General features: G+C 37.1%; 1 protein-coding gene across 1 annotated transcript in view; it reads left to right on the top strand.

Annotated features, from left to right (window-relative positions):
• The window catches only part of smpd3 (sphingomyelin phosphodiesterase 3), a 47,374-nt gene extending 36,957 nt beyond the window's left edge, over window positions 1-10,417 (top strand). Inside the window, exons 6-10 of the mRNA XM_077568829.1 lie at window positions 1,052-1,213; window positions 2,846-2,935; window positions 4,018-4,081; window positions 4,396-4,564; window positions 5,354-10,417. Of these exons, the coding sequence (XP_077424955.1) occupies window positions 1,052-1,213; window positions 2,846-2,935; window positions 4,018-4,081; window positions 4,396-4,564; window positions 5,354-5,455 (587 nt within the window). The 3' untranslated portion in view covers window positions 5,456-10,417. The remainder of the gene's footprint in view (window positions 1-1,051; window positions 1,214-2,845; window positions 2,936-4,017; window positions 4,082-4,395; window positions 4,565-5,353) is intronic.
• Window positions 10,418-15,635: the final 5,218 nt, after the last annotated feature.

The raw sequence follows: 15,635 nt of genomic DNA, 5'->3' as shown, positions 1-15,635 counted from the left end.
TTCTCGTGTCACGTGATTTGGTTCGTCCGCCGAAAACTAGTTCGTCAGCTGAGACTATATGTTCGCGAATTTAATGTTCGTGAGGCGAAAAGTTCGTGAGCTGAAGCGTTCGTGAGCCGAGGTACCACTGTATTTGTATTTAACAATCAGTGGCACGCCTACCTCACAATTGTAAGGTTGGGATTCAGTTTTCCGCAGTTGATACTCCAGCTTTCTCCAAAAGAAAAACCTGTATTTTGGGTTCATTGAAGCCTCTAAATTGTGAATGTGTGTAAGTGCAAGTTTTCTGGGGAAAACCCTGCAGAGTACACGCTGGCCTGATAAACTGCATTCCCTTTTATGCAGCTTGTTGAATTCAGGTTTAATGCACCTTTGTTGCACCTTGCTATTCTATATACCAGTAAGCGGCATGGACAAAGAAAATAAGGTTTTTGCTCTGCCCTTCTTTGGTGTTTGTGTCAAGGCCACAGCAGACCCAGAGATACAGGTGCGGAAATGCGGAAAACAGCATTATATTTCTTCTTCTCAGTTATTAGAGTTTTATATTGTGGTTGTATTTGGGGATTTATTATATGACAAATACAAACTGCATACAAAAGACAGAGTCTTCAATAAGTGTGCTTCAGAGGGGGGGAAAAAAACGAATTTCACAAATATCTTGACACCACTTTTTGGACACCATCCACTATTTTTCTTTACTTTACTTTTTCGCACCTACCTCCCTTGTTGAGCTTCTCTCATCTGTCTGCACCTTATTTCGTCTGCTTGACAAGAAGGAATTTGACATAGATTGCACCAGCAAAACCCACGTTTTAAAGTTGTCCAGTTCTGATGCATGGTTCACACTGCAAGAAAGACCAGAGATATGCAAATTGTATATTACAATTACATGGTATTTTTGGTTCTGTACTGAATAAAATAATTTTGGTGAGATCAATGGAACAGTACAAGATCAATGTGTTTTCCTTTCCTTTGTTTTCAAACTACGCCAGTTAGTTAACACAGATGACAAAACACAAAGTTGACCTTTCTTCCCTGCATTTTCTGCCAGGTGATGCCTCTGTACGATGTGAACAGCTGGACTTGTTGCTCCAGTGGGGGGCAGAGTTCCGCCAAGCTTCAGCACATCATCCTGAGGGGGAGAAAGTTCTTGAAGACCTTGTGGCCTTTGATGTCATTCTGGGTGACCTCAATTTTGACAATTGCTCTTCAGGTATGCATTCAGGCTAAATTAAACCATTCTGTGGAAGGAGGTTTTCAATATAATATCCAAGAATTTTAGCGCTTGAAAAGTCAGGTAGCGTGTGTTTGTGTGTAGAAGAAGAATCAGCAAAGAAGACAAACACTTTTTTTTTTTTTAACTGTATTGCAATCTACAGAACAAACATTGTTTTGCATGTATCGAAACAACATGAAAAAGACAAACACAGGAGAAGTGACAATGGCGGGTGATTCAAGTATGACACTGCTTGTTGAACGTGGAAATAAAGAAGCAAAATATTTTGCTGCAAAAGCATAAGCAAGCTAAGGAGGCTGCGCAAAACGACTACGACACGGCTATCTGCCATTGTTGTTGACAGACTGACGGTTCGTGCGCAGTCACGCGAGAATTGGCGCATACGTCATCACATTGACATTGACAATGCGTCGTCATCGAGTTGCGACCATTACGTCATGACTGGAGGAGTATCCTGCATATGGTGTCCAGACTGACACGTACGGGGCGCGTTTTGAAATCTTTTTACTCTGGAGTCCGGTTTCAAAAGTGATCGGTTTCAAGCTCCGAAACCGCGCCATCGTGTGGACAAACGGCCTGAACGGTAAGAAACTTGTGAAGATACATTGAAACTGACTTTCGTGTCCTCAGTTTAAAAAAATCATTGGACTTGGTACACACAGGTCCAGTTCATTAACAGCTGCCTGTCACATGACACAACCCTTACCGCCCTACGCAACTTTCACCCAGCAACTGTATCAGCCAATCAGGTACCGATGGCCTCTTTTTAGTGAAGCGCTACTTTTGGCTCAGCAAATCTTAACCAAGCATCCCATCACATGTTCTGCTCATTCCTAAAATCTCCAAATTAAGGTTTATTCTATACCTTTATGTACTGATTTGTAAATAGAACATGTAAAGACTTTCCTTTTCATTGACAACAAATGTTCTGTTGTACAGAGCAAGCCCGTCTCTCCACGAAGCCTTCCCAAATGTGGCTTACAAGACTTGCAAGACTCAGCATTCAGAATTTTTGCAGGAATTTTCATACTCACGGTTCAGTTACCACGGATTTGCTGATTTTTTTATAAAAAAAAATTGCTTTTTTGTTATCTTTCAATATTTTATTCCCATTTCCCCCAAATTTTTCAACACTGCAAGGACAAATGCAGTAATCATCATACAACATAAGTGTGCAACATGATGACAAACTCGCAATTATCATATGACTCTTTTTTTTTTTTTTTTATTAATGTCTTGGGGAAGCAAGTTGTTAGAATATCTGTTGGTTTTGGTGTGCAGTGTTCGATGGCTTTCCTTGACTATTTGTTTGTTCTTTGAAGCATACCAGTGGCAAGGTAGGCGCCGATATTTTTCCCCGCTGTCCATACTATTCGTTGCAGTCTGATTTTGTCCTTTTTTTTTGCCAAGCCAGACTGTGATGTAAAAACTGATTCAATGAATGAGCTCCTGTCACAGGCTCTGTTTCCTCACAAACCACATAAAGCATCACCTCTGTAGCTCTTTTTGTGAATGTAAATACTGTAGTTATGTTGGAATCCTACTTTAGGTCCATCTGAATATGTGATTTTATCTCCCCCACCATCACCACCACCTCACTTCCCACAGAGGACAAGTTGGAACAACAACATGCACTTTTTTCTATATACAAGGACCCGTGTCGCCAGGGGCCAGGAGAGGACAAACCATGGGCTTTGGGTAACAACACACACACACATAGCAAAGCTCTTGTCTCTCGCTAGACACTCTTACAGATTGGAAACTTCATATGACAGGATACATCTTTGATATAAACAATAAAAGCCAAGCAGGATATACTGGAATCTGGCTTTCTCCCACCTTTTAAAATGAAATCCATCTAGTACAGTGATGATGCATGGGCATTAGCGGCGTAACAACCAGAGGGTTTGGTCTGGATAGGAAGTGTTATTTAGGCCAATGGTATTTCAGGGACAGTGTGTGTTTGTTCACTAAGGCCTTATTTATGTAGATGGGATTTTGTGTAATGAACCAACACAGCAGATTTTCCCCCTCGAAAGTCAATATAAAATAGGGAATAAAGAAACGAAGATTGAATCAATGAAAGATTGAGAGGGAGATTATCCTATTTTATGAAGCTCACCCAAAAAAGATATAGATTAAAAGAACACAATAGCCAAAACGGCAGCAAGCCAGCCCGCCCATGTCCTACTTTGTACTTAATACACAGTGGCACAAGCAGTATGTATTATTAGCATTTTATTAAATGGAAAACCCGGAATGGGCATTTCTATGATGTTCTATAAATAAAAATTAACTAGTATTAATTAGTTGTGCTGGATTATGCTGAAGTCTGTTACATTCTATATGCTTTCAAGGCTTATATTTGTATAATGAGAATAAGATTTAATGACTCTTATTTCCATTTTCAATTGTAAACCACACTCCATGTGTAAACCAGCTTGTTATGTTAACACTAGTTTATGATGGGTTTTCATTTTATTCTATATTCTGTAGTAATGTGCCCTGATTCAAACTATAATTTTAGAAGTGTGTTGTTTCGGTGCCCTTGAGGGAGTCAGGGAAGTTCATCTAAGAACAGCTAAAGGGGATCAGCAAAATGGAAAAATACTACCAAATAATGTTCGTCTTTTACACATGTTAAATTAAAGGTGACTTTTAAGTGATATACTGAAATGAAGATGACTTAGCAATGCATTTTATTTTGATTATGTGTGATAATGTGTTTTCTGTTTGTATACTGAAGCATTGTAATATGTTTCTTCACTACAATTAAAAAGGTACACTGCTGGATCCCAGTGGCCTTTACGATGATGAGGTCAGTTCTCCGGAAAGCTTACAAAAGTAAGTCCAAATTTTGTCATAAGATTAGATTAAATCAATTAGATTTTTTTTAAATAGTGATGACTGTGAGTAATACAGTAGATAGGTAGTAGAATTAGTTATTCAAGTACTGTTTTTGTGAATAAAATATACATTTATATTTGCATTGTGGTAGCTAGTGCTGAGTGCCCACGTACTTGCTCAATTTTGCTGTACCTTCATTTAATACATTTCTTGTGTTTGAATGAGCATCACAGCTTTTAGACCGTTTTTTCCCTGTGTAGTAGATGTTCATCAAATGTTTCACACAGCTCTCACATCTTATGCCACCTTAGAGTGATGGAGAACGAGGAGTGCAGAAAGGAGTACCTGGTGTTTCCGCCCAGTAAAAGCCATTGTCCCTCCAGCAGCCAGAAGGGAAGGAAGATTCCTCTGAAAGGCAATGGTCGCCGGATTGACTACATCCTGTACAGTGACGAGGGCCTGCAACAGGACTGGAAATTGGTATGGCTTTGGAACAATATTATAAAACAATCAGTCTTCAGCATTATTTTTTCCCGTGTACCCAACAAGTCTCCACTATTGGTCAATAGTAGCCAGTGGTAATTGCACATGTGGCATGCCTCTTAACAAGCGAAAAACTGTGCCATGGTTTTAATGAAGGCATTTTATCAAATGAGTTGGGTTTTTAAATAAAACACAAGCCTTCAAAGGCAACAATTGCAGTGAAATTTGCAAATACAATTGCATACACACACACATTAGACGCCTGGTTTGTTTAAATCTTAAATTATTGTTTTGTTTAAAATAACAATACACCTCCTACTCAGTCGGGATGACTGCTTAAATGTGTCAATGCCTGCAATTCCAAGAGATAATTTGTTAATGTGGAAACTGGTGTCCTCCTAGTGATAAGTGGAAACTAGATATTTAATATGTCATAAATCTAGTAGGGCATATAACACAGTCTCATAAATTGGAATCACCAAGCTTTGTTTTGGGGGTTTGAAAAGCTAAAACATGATATGGATGGATGATATGTTGAACATACTGCTGCTTGATGCCACCTTGTGTCAGAACATGGTAACTGCAACCTCCATTCATGTCACTGAGTACATACATTTTATGTGCCCTTAATAACAAATGACAGCCTACATTTTAAGTGTTTTTATTTCCATATAAACCACATAATTGTTTTAGTATTCATTCCTGCACTTAAAAACGTTTAAAACATGTTTAATCTGCCAGGATCATTTTGACTGCTCCCTTCTCATCTTCTTCCTTCTTTTCCAGGAAATTGAGGAGTTCAGCTTTGTAACACAGTTGGCTGGCCTGACGGATCATCTGCCTGTGGCCATGCGATTGGCTGTCTCCACAGGGGAGGAAGACTCTTAGATCAACCACCTGCATTTGTCAAATATACTGCCATTGAAGGATGACGGACGACGGAGATGAACAGTTGATGTATTATGGATAAAGAACAGCTTTTGAAGGACAACTTTAAGTGGGCAACACGGACCATAATCTCATTTATATGGAATATAATATAAAAGAAAGAAAGACTGATGTGACTGAGTTGGGACAATTACACTACAAGATAGGAACACCCTGCACACTAATACACATTGTTTGCCATTTGAGTGTCTGATGTCATCCGTGGACAACACCCCTCTTATTGCATTCCAACCATGAATACATTGTCACAAGTAGTTGTTTTTTTTAATTAGCAAGCAACTCACGGATGATGTTGCGGTTTACAAATGGAACGATTTTGTCATTTTGATTCAAGGGTGGATTTGCCCGTTTATGCCATTGTGACTCAAACATTATGAAGGGAAAGTGCACCTTAATCCAGATCTACACAAACATTTCCTGGATTACAGTGTTCCTTGATCCATGCAGCACAGCTCCACAAAATTGTGTGAAATGATTGAGTAGTTATTTACAGTTAACTAAAGAATGATGAGGGTTTTGTGCTTGGGGGAGGTAATAAGGGAAAGGCTTGCTACTAGGTTCGACAATGACCATGTGTGTCACTGAGTCATGCTCCTATCCCGAGAGGCTGTTGGTCACTTCAGTTGTCAGTCATTTACCTTACCTTCCCCCCACCTCAACAAGTGTCTTCTTTAACAACTAACAAATACAAAGATTACGGAATAAATTAATATAATGTGATTTCTACTGTTTTGTAGGGGGTTCAAATCATTGTTTAATACAATATAAACCACTTTTAAATGAATAACTATATAATATAAAAATGAGGAAGGGTATTCCAATCGAATTGTTGTAGCATGTTTTACAGCTTTGACAAGTGAAATAAAGAAAAGCGTTTTTTAAGCTTTGCTGATGCATGATGGAAAATGGCATCCGTTTACAATTTTAATATAGTAACTTGATACATGCTTGTTTGAGTTTGGATATGACTTTGGAATATGCCCTTTTATTTGAATATACAAGTACTCTGGGCAACAGTGCTCTCCTGTATGTTAAACTCCGCCAGGATAATGTTACCCGACACTGCCATATGTTCTCTAACAGCCATATCGGAGATCCTGGTTTACTATCACAACGTGGCCCGTGATTTGGGACAAATGAAAAGAGGATGTGGGGTCTATACAAACCATCTTGAGTACTATTCCAATACTGTATTGTGGTTTTATCCAGTTCTTACATATTTATATTCTTATGTGGCCTATGAGGATGTCACAAATAGAGATTAGAGGGGGGCATGGGGCACTCCACATTACACCATTGCTTAAATTTAAAGTGACACACTTGTTCACTCTTAAACTTTAGTAGTCATCTTGCTTTTTGGCTGTTTATTATAGTAGGTGTATGAGATACTAATTACACAAGGGGAAAATATTTCTGAATTGCATTTTGTGGAACAATAACAATCAATTCAGGTTGGGTTTAATTTGTAACGTCTGTTCATTGAACCATGTACCTGTTTGTTTGTTTGTTTGTTTGTTTGTTTTGAGCACTTTTTGTAAGTTTTGATACAAATGTGTGTGCATGTCTTACATATTTTTTTAGACATTTCAGAATTTATGGATTATTGATTTTTGACTATGTCCATATTTATAATCTAATGTGTGGTAAACAATAGGAATGTGCTCTGATCAGATCAACATGCACTCATGCCACCTGGCTGCTCTTAATACTCCTTAAGATCCTTTAAGGGTGCACGATTTACACGGTTTTCATTTACATTGATACAATCTTAATATAAAAAGAAAATGTACAAAATGTTGGGAGGTTTTCCCCAAAATGCTTCTATTTCAGTGTCACAATAATTTAATCACTTTGGTAAGAATTAAGATACTAACTTGGATCAAACCATTCCTTGTATGTTAAGTAGTCATGGGACTACACACATGGACAAAATTGTTCATACCCTTCTGTTAATGAGATAATAATAGCAGAATTTAATGTAAATCATTTGACCATAGGGACCTGTTCAACCCAGGTGTGTTCCTCTAATTAGCATCACAGGTGTCTTCAAACTTGTAAGCAGTCGATTGCCCTGTTTAAAGCTGATGAGACAGGCAAGTAGTCACTGAACATGGACCAGATGCAGCAAAGGAGAGAGTTGTCTTATAGGCAAGTATATTAAGGTAAGAGCTATAAGAAGATGTTCCAGTGACTGCTGTTCCACATATTCTCAAATATAAGATCCACGGGAGTTTAGCCAACCTCCCTGGACCTGACCACAGGTAGAAAATTGATGACAAATTGAAGAGACAGATAGCTCCAAAGAAATTTAAGGTGAACTCTAAGTCAAGGTACTTTGTACTTGTGTCAGATCGCTCCCATCCATTGTTGTTTGAGCTTAAGTGGACTTCATGAGAGATGACCAAAGAGGACACCACTGTTGAAAATCAATCCATCCATCCATTTTCTGAAACACTTAAACTTTTTTTTAAAGAAAAATGCCACAATGCATGTTAACAATCCAAAAAGCTTCTGGGAGAGTGCCTTATGGACAGATGATACAAAACTGCAACTATTTGTTAAATATGGAGGAGGCTCTGCTGTGTTGTGGGCCTGCTTTGCTATTTCTGGCACAGGGAGTCTTGAATTTCTGCACATAAAATGGAATTCCAACACTATCATGGTATTCTAGAGAGAAATGTGCTGCACGTAGTGCACAGTGTGAGAAAGCTTGGTCTCAGTTGCAGCCTTGCATGTCATGAATCTTGTAACAGGATAAAGACCCAAAACATAGCTAAAAAAACACCCAGTAATGACTATGAGCAAAATACTGGAATATTCTGAAGTAGTCTTCTATGAGCATTGATCGAAATCTTATTGAACATTGTGTAGGCACAGACAAATGTTATCTGGATGAAGAGCCCTTCAAACCTCAGACAACTGCAAGCAGTTTCATCATGAAGAGTGGGCCAAAACACCTGCTGAGAGGTGCAGAAGTCTCACTAAAAGTTAAAAAAAAAAGATCATTTTTTTATTGCCACAATTGCGTCAAAAGGTTGTTCAACAAATTAAGAGTACCATCATTTTTTTCATCAAGTTTTTATTTTATATAATTCTGTTGAACCAATTTTCATTTTCATTTTTTTAATTTTCATTACAAAATATATTATTATTATTATTATTATTATTATTATTATTATTTCATTAACAGAGGGGTACCAAAAAATGTTGTTCGTATATGTATGTTTTGATACCAAATAAATAAGGAGCAAGGGGTAAAATTAAGTTAGTCAAGCACCAGGCATGAGAATTATCTTTAAATCAGTGGTTCTTAATATTTTTGGACGTACTGAACCCCACCAGTTTGATTGGATCTTAACTAACCAATCACAATTGCAAGTTGATTTGCATGAGTTTCCATGTTAAAAATTTTGCATATAAGCTTGGTAAGTTTACAACACGTTACAGCCATATTATCCTGGCGTCCACTATAACAAATAAAACATGAGATAACCCCCCCCCCCCCATAAAAAAATCCATGTTATTCTTATTTGGGGGAAAGAGTCCAAATCAGTTTTTTTTTTTAAAGAAAAAGATTTTTGCCCAGCAGAAAAAAAAACGCGGGTCTGAAGGGGCTACGATAGACTCTAGGTGCAGCAGAAAGAATGAAAACACCAGACGGTCCAGAAATGAACCCTGTGGAACACCATATATTCTGTTATACGCTACATGTGAATTCACATTGCACATATTTGTCCAACTACTTTCATTTTTTGTTTGACATAGTTAGTATGAAGGATTACAATGTTAAAGAAATCACACGACGTACCATCACAACAGCCACAAGTCGACTACTGAGTGCACCAAATTCCCTGCAGCACAGATAAGCCAAGCAATGTAGCGTGATAACCTGTGATAACCAATGATGGCCAAGTGGGGCTGGGGTTCAATCTAACCCAGGTTAAGAACCAGTTCCTTAAATAAAGGATTATTGTCTAATGATAATGACAACAATAACAAATGTTTTTAGACATTTCATAAGTCTTGTCATCTTTACTAACCTTTTCTTGTACATACGCAATGACCCATTCATGTCACTTTGTGCTGTTGGGTTCACATTAGATTAGGGTCAAAGCTTGTATAGTTCCATACAGACACCAAATGATGCCTTGCATTGCAATCAGGTTCAAAAGAATCCATGTGGAATAAAGTTTACGGTTGGGTTGAGGAGTAGATTCCCACTAAAATTGTCCATGGAATTCACTCGATTGACACATTCTTCCCCCCAATTACCAAGGGTTTTAGCAAGTGCCCCTTTTTTTTTTTTTTAACAAAACAGTATTTTCAATGGCCTTGTAACGGGCTCATGACTTTTCTCCCCCTTGTGAAATCATTTTACAATTATGTAGAGGAATTTATATTTTCTAGCCTGCAGTGAGCCAAACAACAGCGAGTATTTTTCGCTTTGTGAGTTGCATTAATTGTTAAATAGCTTTAGGTTTGTCATCAGATTAGAAGAGATGTTTCGCTTCACTCTCCTTTCTAACTTTGTCTTCTGCAATCTTTTGAAATGAATCATCTTTTTAAATGATTCATGTCTTCTCTTTTCTACTTTGTCATGCTTGGTTTGGTAATGTAACTGAAGAATCACAGCTTTTTTCTTTAATAAAGTTTGTTTTCATTTGCTTAAAAAATATTGTCTCTCAAAATCTGCTTCTATTGCTGTATTCTTTTAATGTTGTCATTTCCTGTACTTTTCATATGCACCCATTTAATCATAGCTTTGTTGTACAGTATTATGATGTTAGCATACAATTTAGTCTAGGTCTCTGGGTTATATATATAAAGTATGCATGTGCAAAACAGGTATGAGAACCCTTTGGAAGTACGTGTATTTTTGCATAAATTGGTCCTAAACTGTGATCTGATCTTCATCTATTTTAAGTCACACAATTTTATGTAAATAATACCACACAAACGATTAGGATTCTGTGAAGAAAATAACACTTTTATGTTCATCATCCCTTTGAACCGGGTCCCGTATCTTCAGGTCAGGGTGAATGTACACTCCCTTGTGGGTCACCACACTTGCATGATTTTACTGAACACAACATGCAAACATCACAGGGATGGATGGAAAAATTATGTGAACTTTTTGGTTGAATAACTGTGTGAGCTTCCTTTGGCAGCAATAGCCTGAAACCAATTTTGATGAGGTCATGCCACAGTATCTCAATTGTGTTGCTATGAGAAATCTGACTGGGCCACCCCACAAGGTTGTTGATTTTCTTCTGTTCTGCGCGTTGTTGTCCTGTCACTTGTTGTCTTTTTAGCTGCAATTAGGAGACAGATGTTTTTGAATTTTCCTGATTCATGTTTTAATGAATTTAGTAATTCATTTTTCCGTCAATGCGTGCAGTTTTCAAGCCCTGAGCCCTCCTTCATTTTTCCAGGTGGAATAAGGTTTTGATGGTTGTGCGTTCCTTCTAAACAACTCCACTATGGTTCCAATCATATGTCCACAACGCTCTTTTGCAAACGTCAAACCAGTGACTCAGTGTTTTGCACGGTAATGTCCAATTACATCCATTCTTGTTTAATGCTAACATATGCCAGAAGTTTCTGTAATTTTTAGCCAACATGCTAGGATTTTCCTTGCTCATGCGGATGAGGGGAAAGTAACGTGCTGAACTTCATTTATAGATAATCTGTTTAAACATGGAACGATGAATATCAGGGTTTTTAGAGAAAACATGCATTTCTTAATTGTAGGTATTTCAGAGCTTATTTGTTTATATCGGCTAACACTTCCAGAGAATAGCAAATAAGGCTGTTGTGTATTTTATTGGGCAGAGCAACTTTAACCAACACCTCCAATCACTTCACAGTAATCTACTCTAGGTTGGTTGACTCCTGATGAATCCTAAAGGTTCACATGCTTTTTCCAGCCTGCAATGTTAAGGTTTATATTGTGCCCACTGCCTCCAATAAAATTATGAAAGCATATAATTGAGTGGTAATAGTTTAAGCAGACTGTGTTTGTCTATTGTTGTTACTTAATTGAAGAACAGATCGCATTTTATGACCACAGAAGGGTTCACGGAATTCAGGGTTAATCTTGCAACATTTGCAGTTACTTATAGGCCTACTACGTATATTTAGCTATACAGTAAACACTCACATCTACACATACACACACATACACGTTACTGTGGCATCACACGGTGAGGTACAGTATAGCGCAAAGATGCAGCATTCATTTTCAGAAGACAGGACCACAAAGCAAAATGGTCGCCAACTAATCCAGACATCTCCCAACATGCCTCACAACCCCAACAGGTGTAGCTGCTTAAGCCACTTGATTAAAGCAGGCATGGTTGAACAAAGCAGCAGAGAAAGAGTGAAGAAAGATTGGCAAAGCACTTGAGTGAACCCAGAAGTGAAACACACCCAACGTGGAGGAAAGTGTTTCTTTTTTAATCAGAACAGACTTTAGTTGATTTTGTTGTTGTTTATGTTGTTGTTGCTTTGCAAGCCTGCATTGACACCTTGATTAATTTTTGTTTCTTCTTAGCCAAAAGGAAACTTTGTTAAAAATAAATATTGATTTTGTTGACTGTGATTGGCTGGCAACCAGTTCAGGGTGTACCCCGCCTACTGCCCGAAGCCAGCTGGGATAGGCTCCAGTGCCCCCCGCGACCCTTGTGAGGACAAGCGGTTAAGAAAATGGAGGGATGGAGGGATAATTTTGTTGAATATATATATATATATATATATATATATATATATATATATATATATATATTCTGCATGGAACTTGGAGAGCTAAAGAATGTTTGCAATCCAGTAACATGAACAAAATGTCAGGACAAAACAAACTGGGAGGTGAAACGCGAATAGTTCTGTTTTTTTGAAGGGGGGTTTACAAAAGGGAAAAGTCAATAAAAATTTACATATGATACTGATGTGTGTAAGTAAATGTGTGATACCCCGAAACAAAAACAGATTACACACATGCAGTGTCATAACAAAAAAATATTTTCATTCATTTAAAATGCACTGTAATTCCCACTATTATCAAAGTGAAAAGTATTGTTATTATTGTTTCCAATGACAACATATTTTAATAGACATCAGTAATAAATGCCTCTAATAATTAGATTTTATTGTTTTGTAATATCCTTGAGCCTGTATACAAATTAACTTTTTTTTCTTGGAGCTGAACAACATATATTGTTTCATTTACAAAATAATTATTAGCATGATTAACAAATCATTTAACACAAGGCTGAAACTATGGAATGAATGCTGTATGATAATTCATGTATGTTACAAATATGTTATATTTATGTAATGTACAACACTACAAAATTAATTATACTTTTAGAGTATCATGTACACATATTTACAAATACAAATTTGTTAAATGTTATTAATTTTACTGGTTTCATTTGGGCATTTAACAATATATTACAAGAAGATTAATTTAACTGTTGTGTTATAAAGATCTGATTGATCATTTCACAATTCAACAGTTTTTGAATGAGAGGCTTATTAGATGTTGTTTCATTAACATCATTAATAATTCCGCTTTGGAATAGTCACTTTCTCTTCCAAAATGAACTTGCTTACTTTGCTTTCTTCAGACAACTCAAATTATGCAACGAGACTTTTAAAGACTATCGCTTAATGCAAGATGCTGCCGGTCCAACGCACCTATTTTTAATAAATAGTGCATTAATTTTATAAAAATAAAACATACATACAGTTTATATCTTAGCTTGCAGGGCAAACAAAATAGTCATCAACGCACTGGGTTATCTTCAGAATTATTATTATTTTTTAACTCTAAGAACCTGAATAATTTTCAGTAATATAAACCCAATACAACATGCTATTATGAGACCAAACTGAAGGCAGCAAAACCACATAAAGGCAGCAGGACAGACAAAACATCTCCAGAGAGGAACAATTTGGTAATGTCACAGGTTCATTGCCTGCAATGGCTCATCTTAAAAATAAACTAAAAATGTATTGATGTCATTCATGTCCAAATTATTAAAGTTATATTAACCCTGAAAAACTACAGGTCTCTTGTTATTCAACGTAAATGTTTGGAGAATATTCGGAAAATAGGCACGCACACCATTGCATATAACTCTTTGACGACAGAAGTCCATGTGACTGTGTAACATGTAGGAGGTGAAAGTAAAGTTGGTTTCAGTCAATATGACTCACACGCAAAGAAACTAAATTGGGAAAGCTTATACGCAATACTTCCTCCTTTGCCCCTGTTGAGTCCCTTGTTGATCTTATCCATGACTTTTCATTTTGAGAAGTGAGATGAACTCAATGAAAGAAAGAAAGAAAATCCCATATATCCCGGTAAACCCCCTGAGACAAAGTCCTAAAATGGAGCTGGGGTCTTCCCCAGTCAGTTCATCTTCTGTATATAATGTGGATGCAAACTATGCTAAATGACACAGTAGAGAGAAGAAACTGAAGCAGCTTTAAACATTACACACTGCATGATGACTTCTCATCTTACTCTGTCTGTGTTGGTGGTGCTGCTAGTAGCTGTAACTTTGAGTGAAGGTAAGAATGTGATGCTGTTGACTGTATGCTGAATTTATTTTGTGAGTTAGAAAAGATCCCATCTCAAAAGGAATCCGGCTTCTCATACGATCGTATCATTAAGTATTATCTAACTTGTGTCATTGATTATATGTGCTATTGAGTTGTGTATTCTTTGAGTTGTTGATTTCAGGCTCTTGTTTTGTAGGTTTGCGGGGTTCTGGACCAAAAGGCTGTTGCTACCGTTTCAATGACAGCCCTATTCCCTCACAAAGAGTTGTCAGTTATGTCAAGACTCCACAGCAGTGCCCCATTCCTGCTGTCAGGTCGGTACCCAATTGTGAAGACATATAGCATTATCATCACATCTGAATCACAAACCTCACCAACTGTCTTGTTTCTATATTCTTACAGACTGACGACCGTGTTGGGCCGTCACATGTGTGCAAGGTCCTCAGCCTCATGGGTGAAAAACCTCATCAACGATCTTGATGCCAAAATAATCCCAGGAAATACAAATCCCTTGTAAACTTCACTACACCCCAAACCTTGTGGATATTGGATATATTTTAGCAACATGGTACCTGCAGGGAGCACATGAGTGGCCCGAGGGTCTGTTCCATTATCAGTGGTGGGAAATTGTCATTTTCTAAGAAAGTTGTATAAGAGATCATTTGAAAATGTAAACATTTACAGAAATTTATAGAAATAAGTGCTGAACTTTTTTTATCTTGTCAAATCATTGTTTATTAGAAATCATTAATATTGTATACGTCATCACTCTGTGATACCTTCCTTTTAACGTGTAAAATATTATCACTGTCTTTACAATGATGTGTGATGAATATAATTACAGTATCAATAAAACATAATTCAGAATAATTTGGAGTATGTTTGTTATTTCCGAAGTGTGTACCAAACTGGTAGCCCTTTTTTTATGGAGGTAAATATGGTGCAAAAGAAACTTGTAAAAACATTTTTTTTGTTGTATTAAAAAAAAATTGTACCTGTAGAAAAAAATATAAATTTGTATCTGTAAAAGTCGTGATTTGTACCTGTAGAAATGACAACTTTTAGTCAAAGAAGTCGCCACTAGGAGTCACAAGTGTTTTTTCTGCTGCTGTCCAGTCACTGGACTTTTGCACCAAATCTCTCGCTACAGATTAGGGGTGTGAATTGCCTTGTACCCGGCGATTCGATTCATATCACGATTCATAGGTCACGATTCGATTCGATACCAATTAATCCCGATACGAATCTATAAATTGATTATTGAGATTTTTTTTTTTTTTACTCCCATTTAGAAAATGCAAATCAGTAAACTTGTACATGTACACTGTAAGATTTTAATGAAAATGTATTTATTTATCTGAAAATTCAGGCTTATAACTGAGCCAATTAATTTAACAAACGGGTTGCAGTCTGTTTCATGTCTGAACAGCACTGAAATCAACTATTAAGGCTTAATGTTCCATTAATATAACATTCTTCCATGCTTAATGTGTGAATCCTAACCCTAAGTAAGACGTTTTGTTGATTATTCCCCCCCAAAAAATTGATGTTTAAA

The sequence above is a fragment of the Vanacampus margaritifer genome, chromosome 6 (assembly GCF_051991255.1).
Source record: "Vanacampus margaritifer isolate UIUO_Vmar chromosome 6, RoL_Vmar_1.0, whole genome shotgun sequence".
NCBI classification, from domain to species: Eukaryota; Metazoa; Chordata; class Actinopteri; order Syngnathiformes; family Syngnathidae; genus Vanacampus; species Vanacampus margaritifer.
Note: the sequence above shows the minus strand (reverse complement) of the source record. Positions and strands in the feature narration are given on the sequence as shown.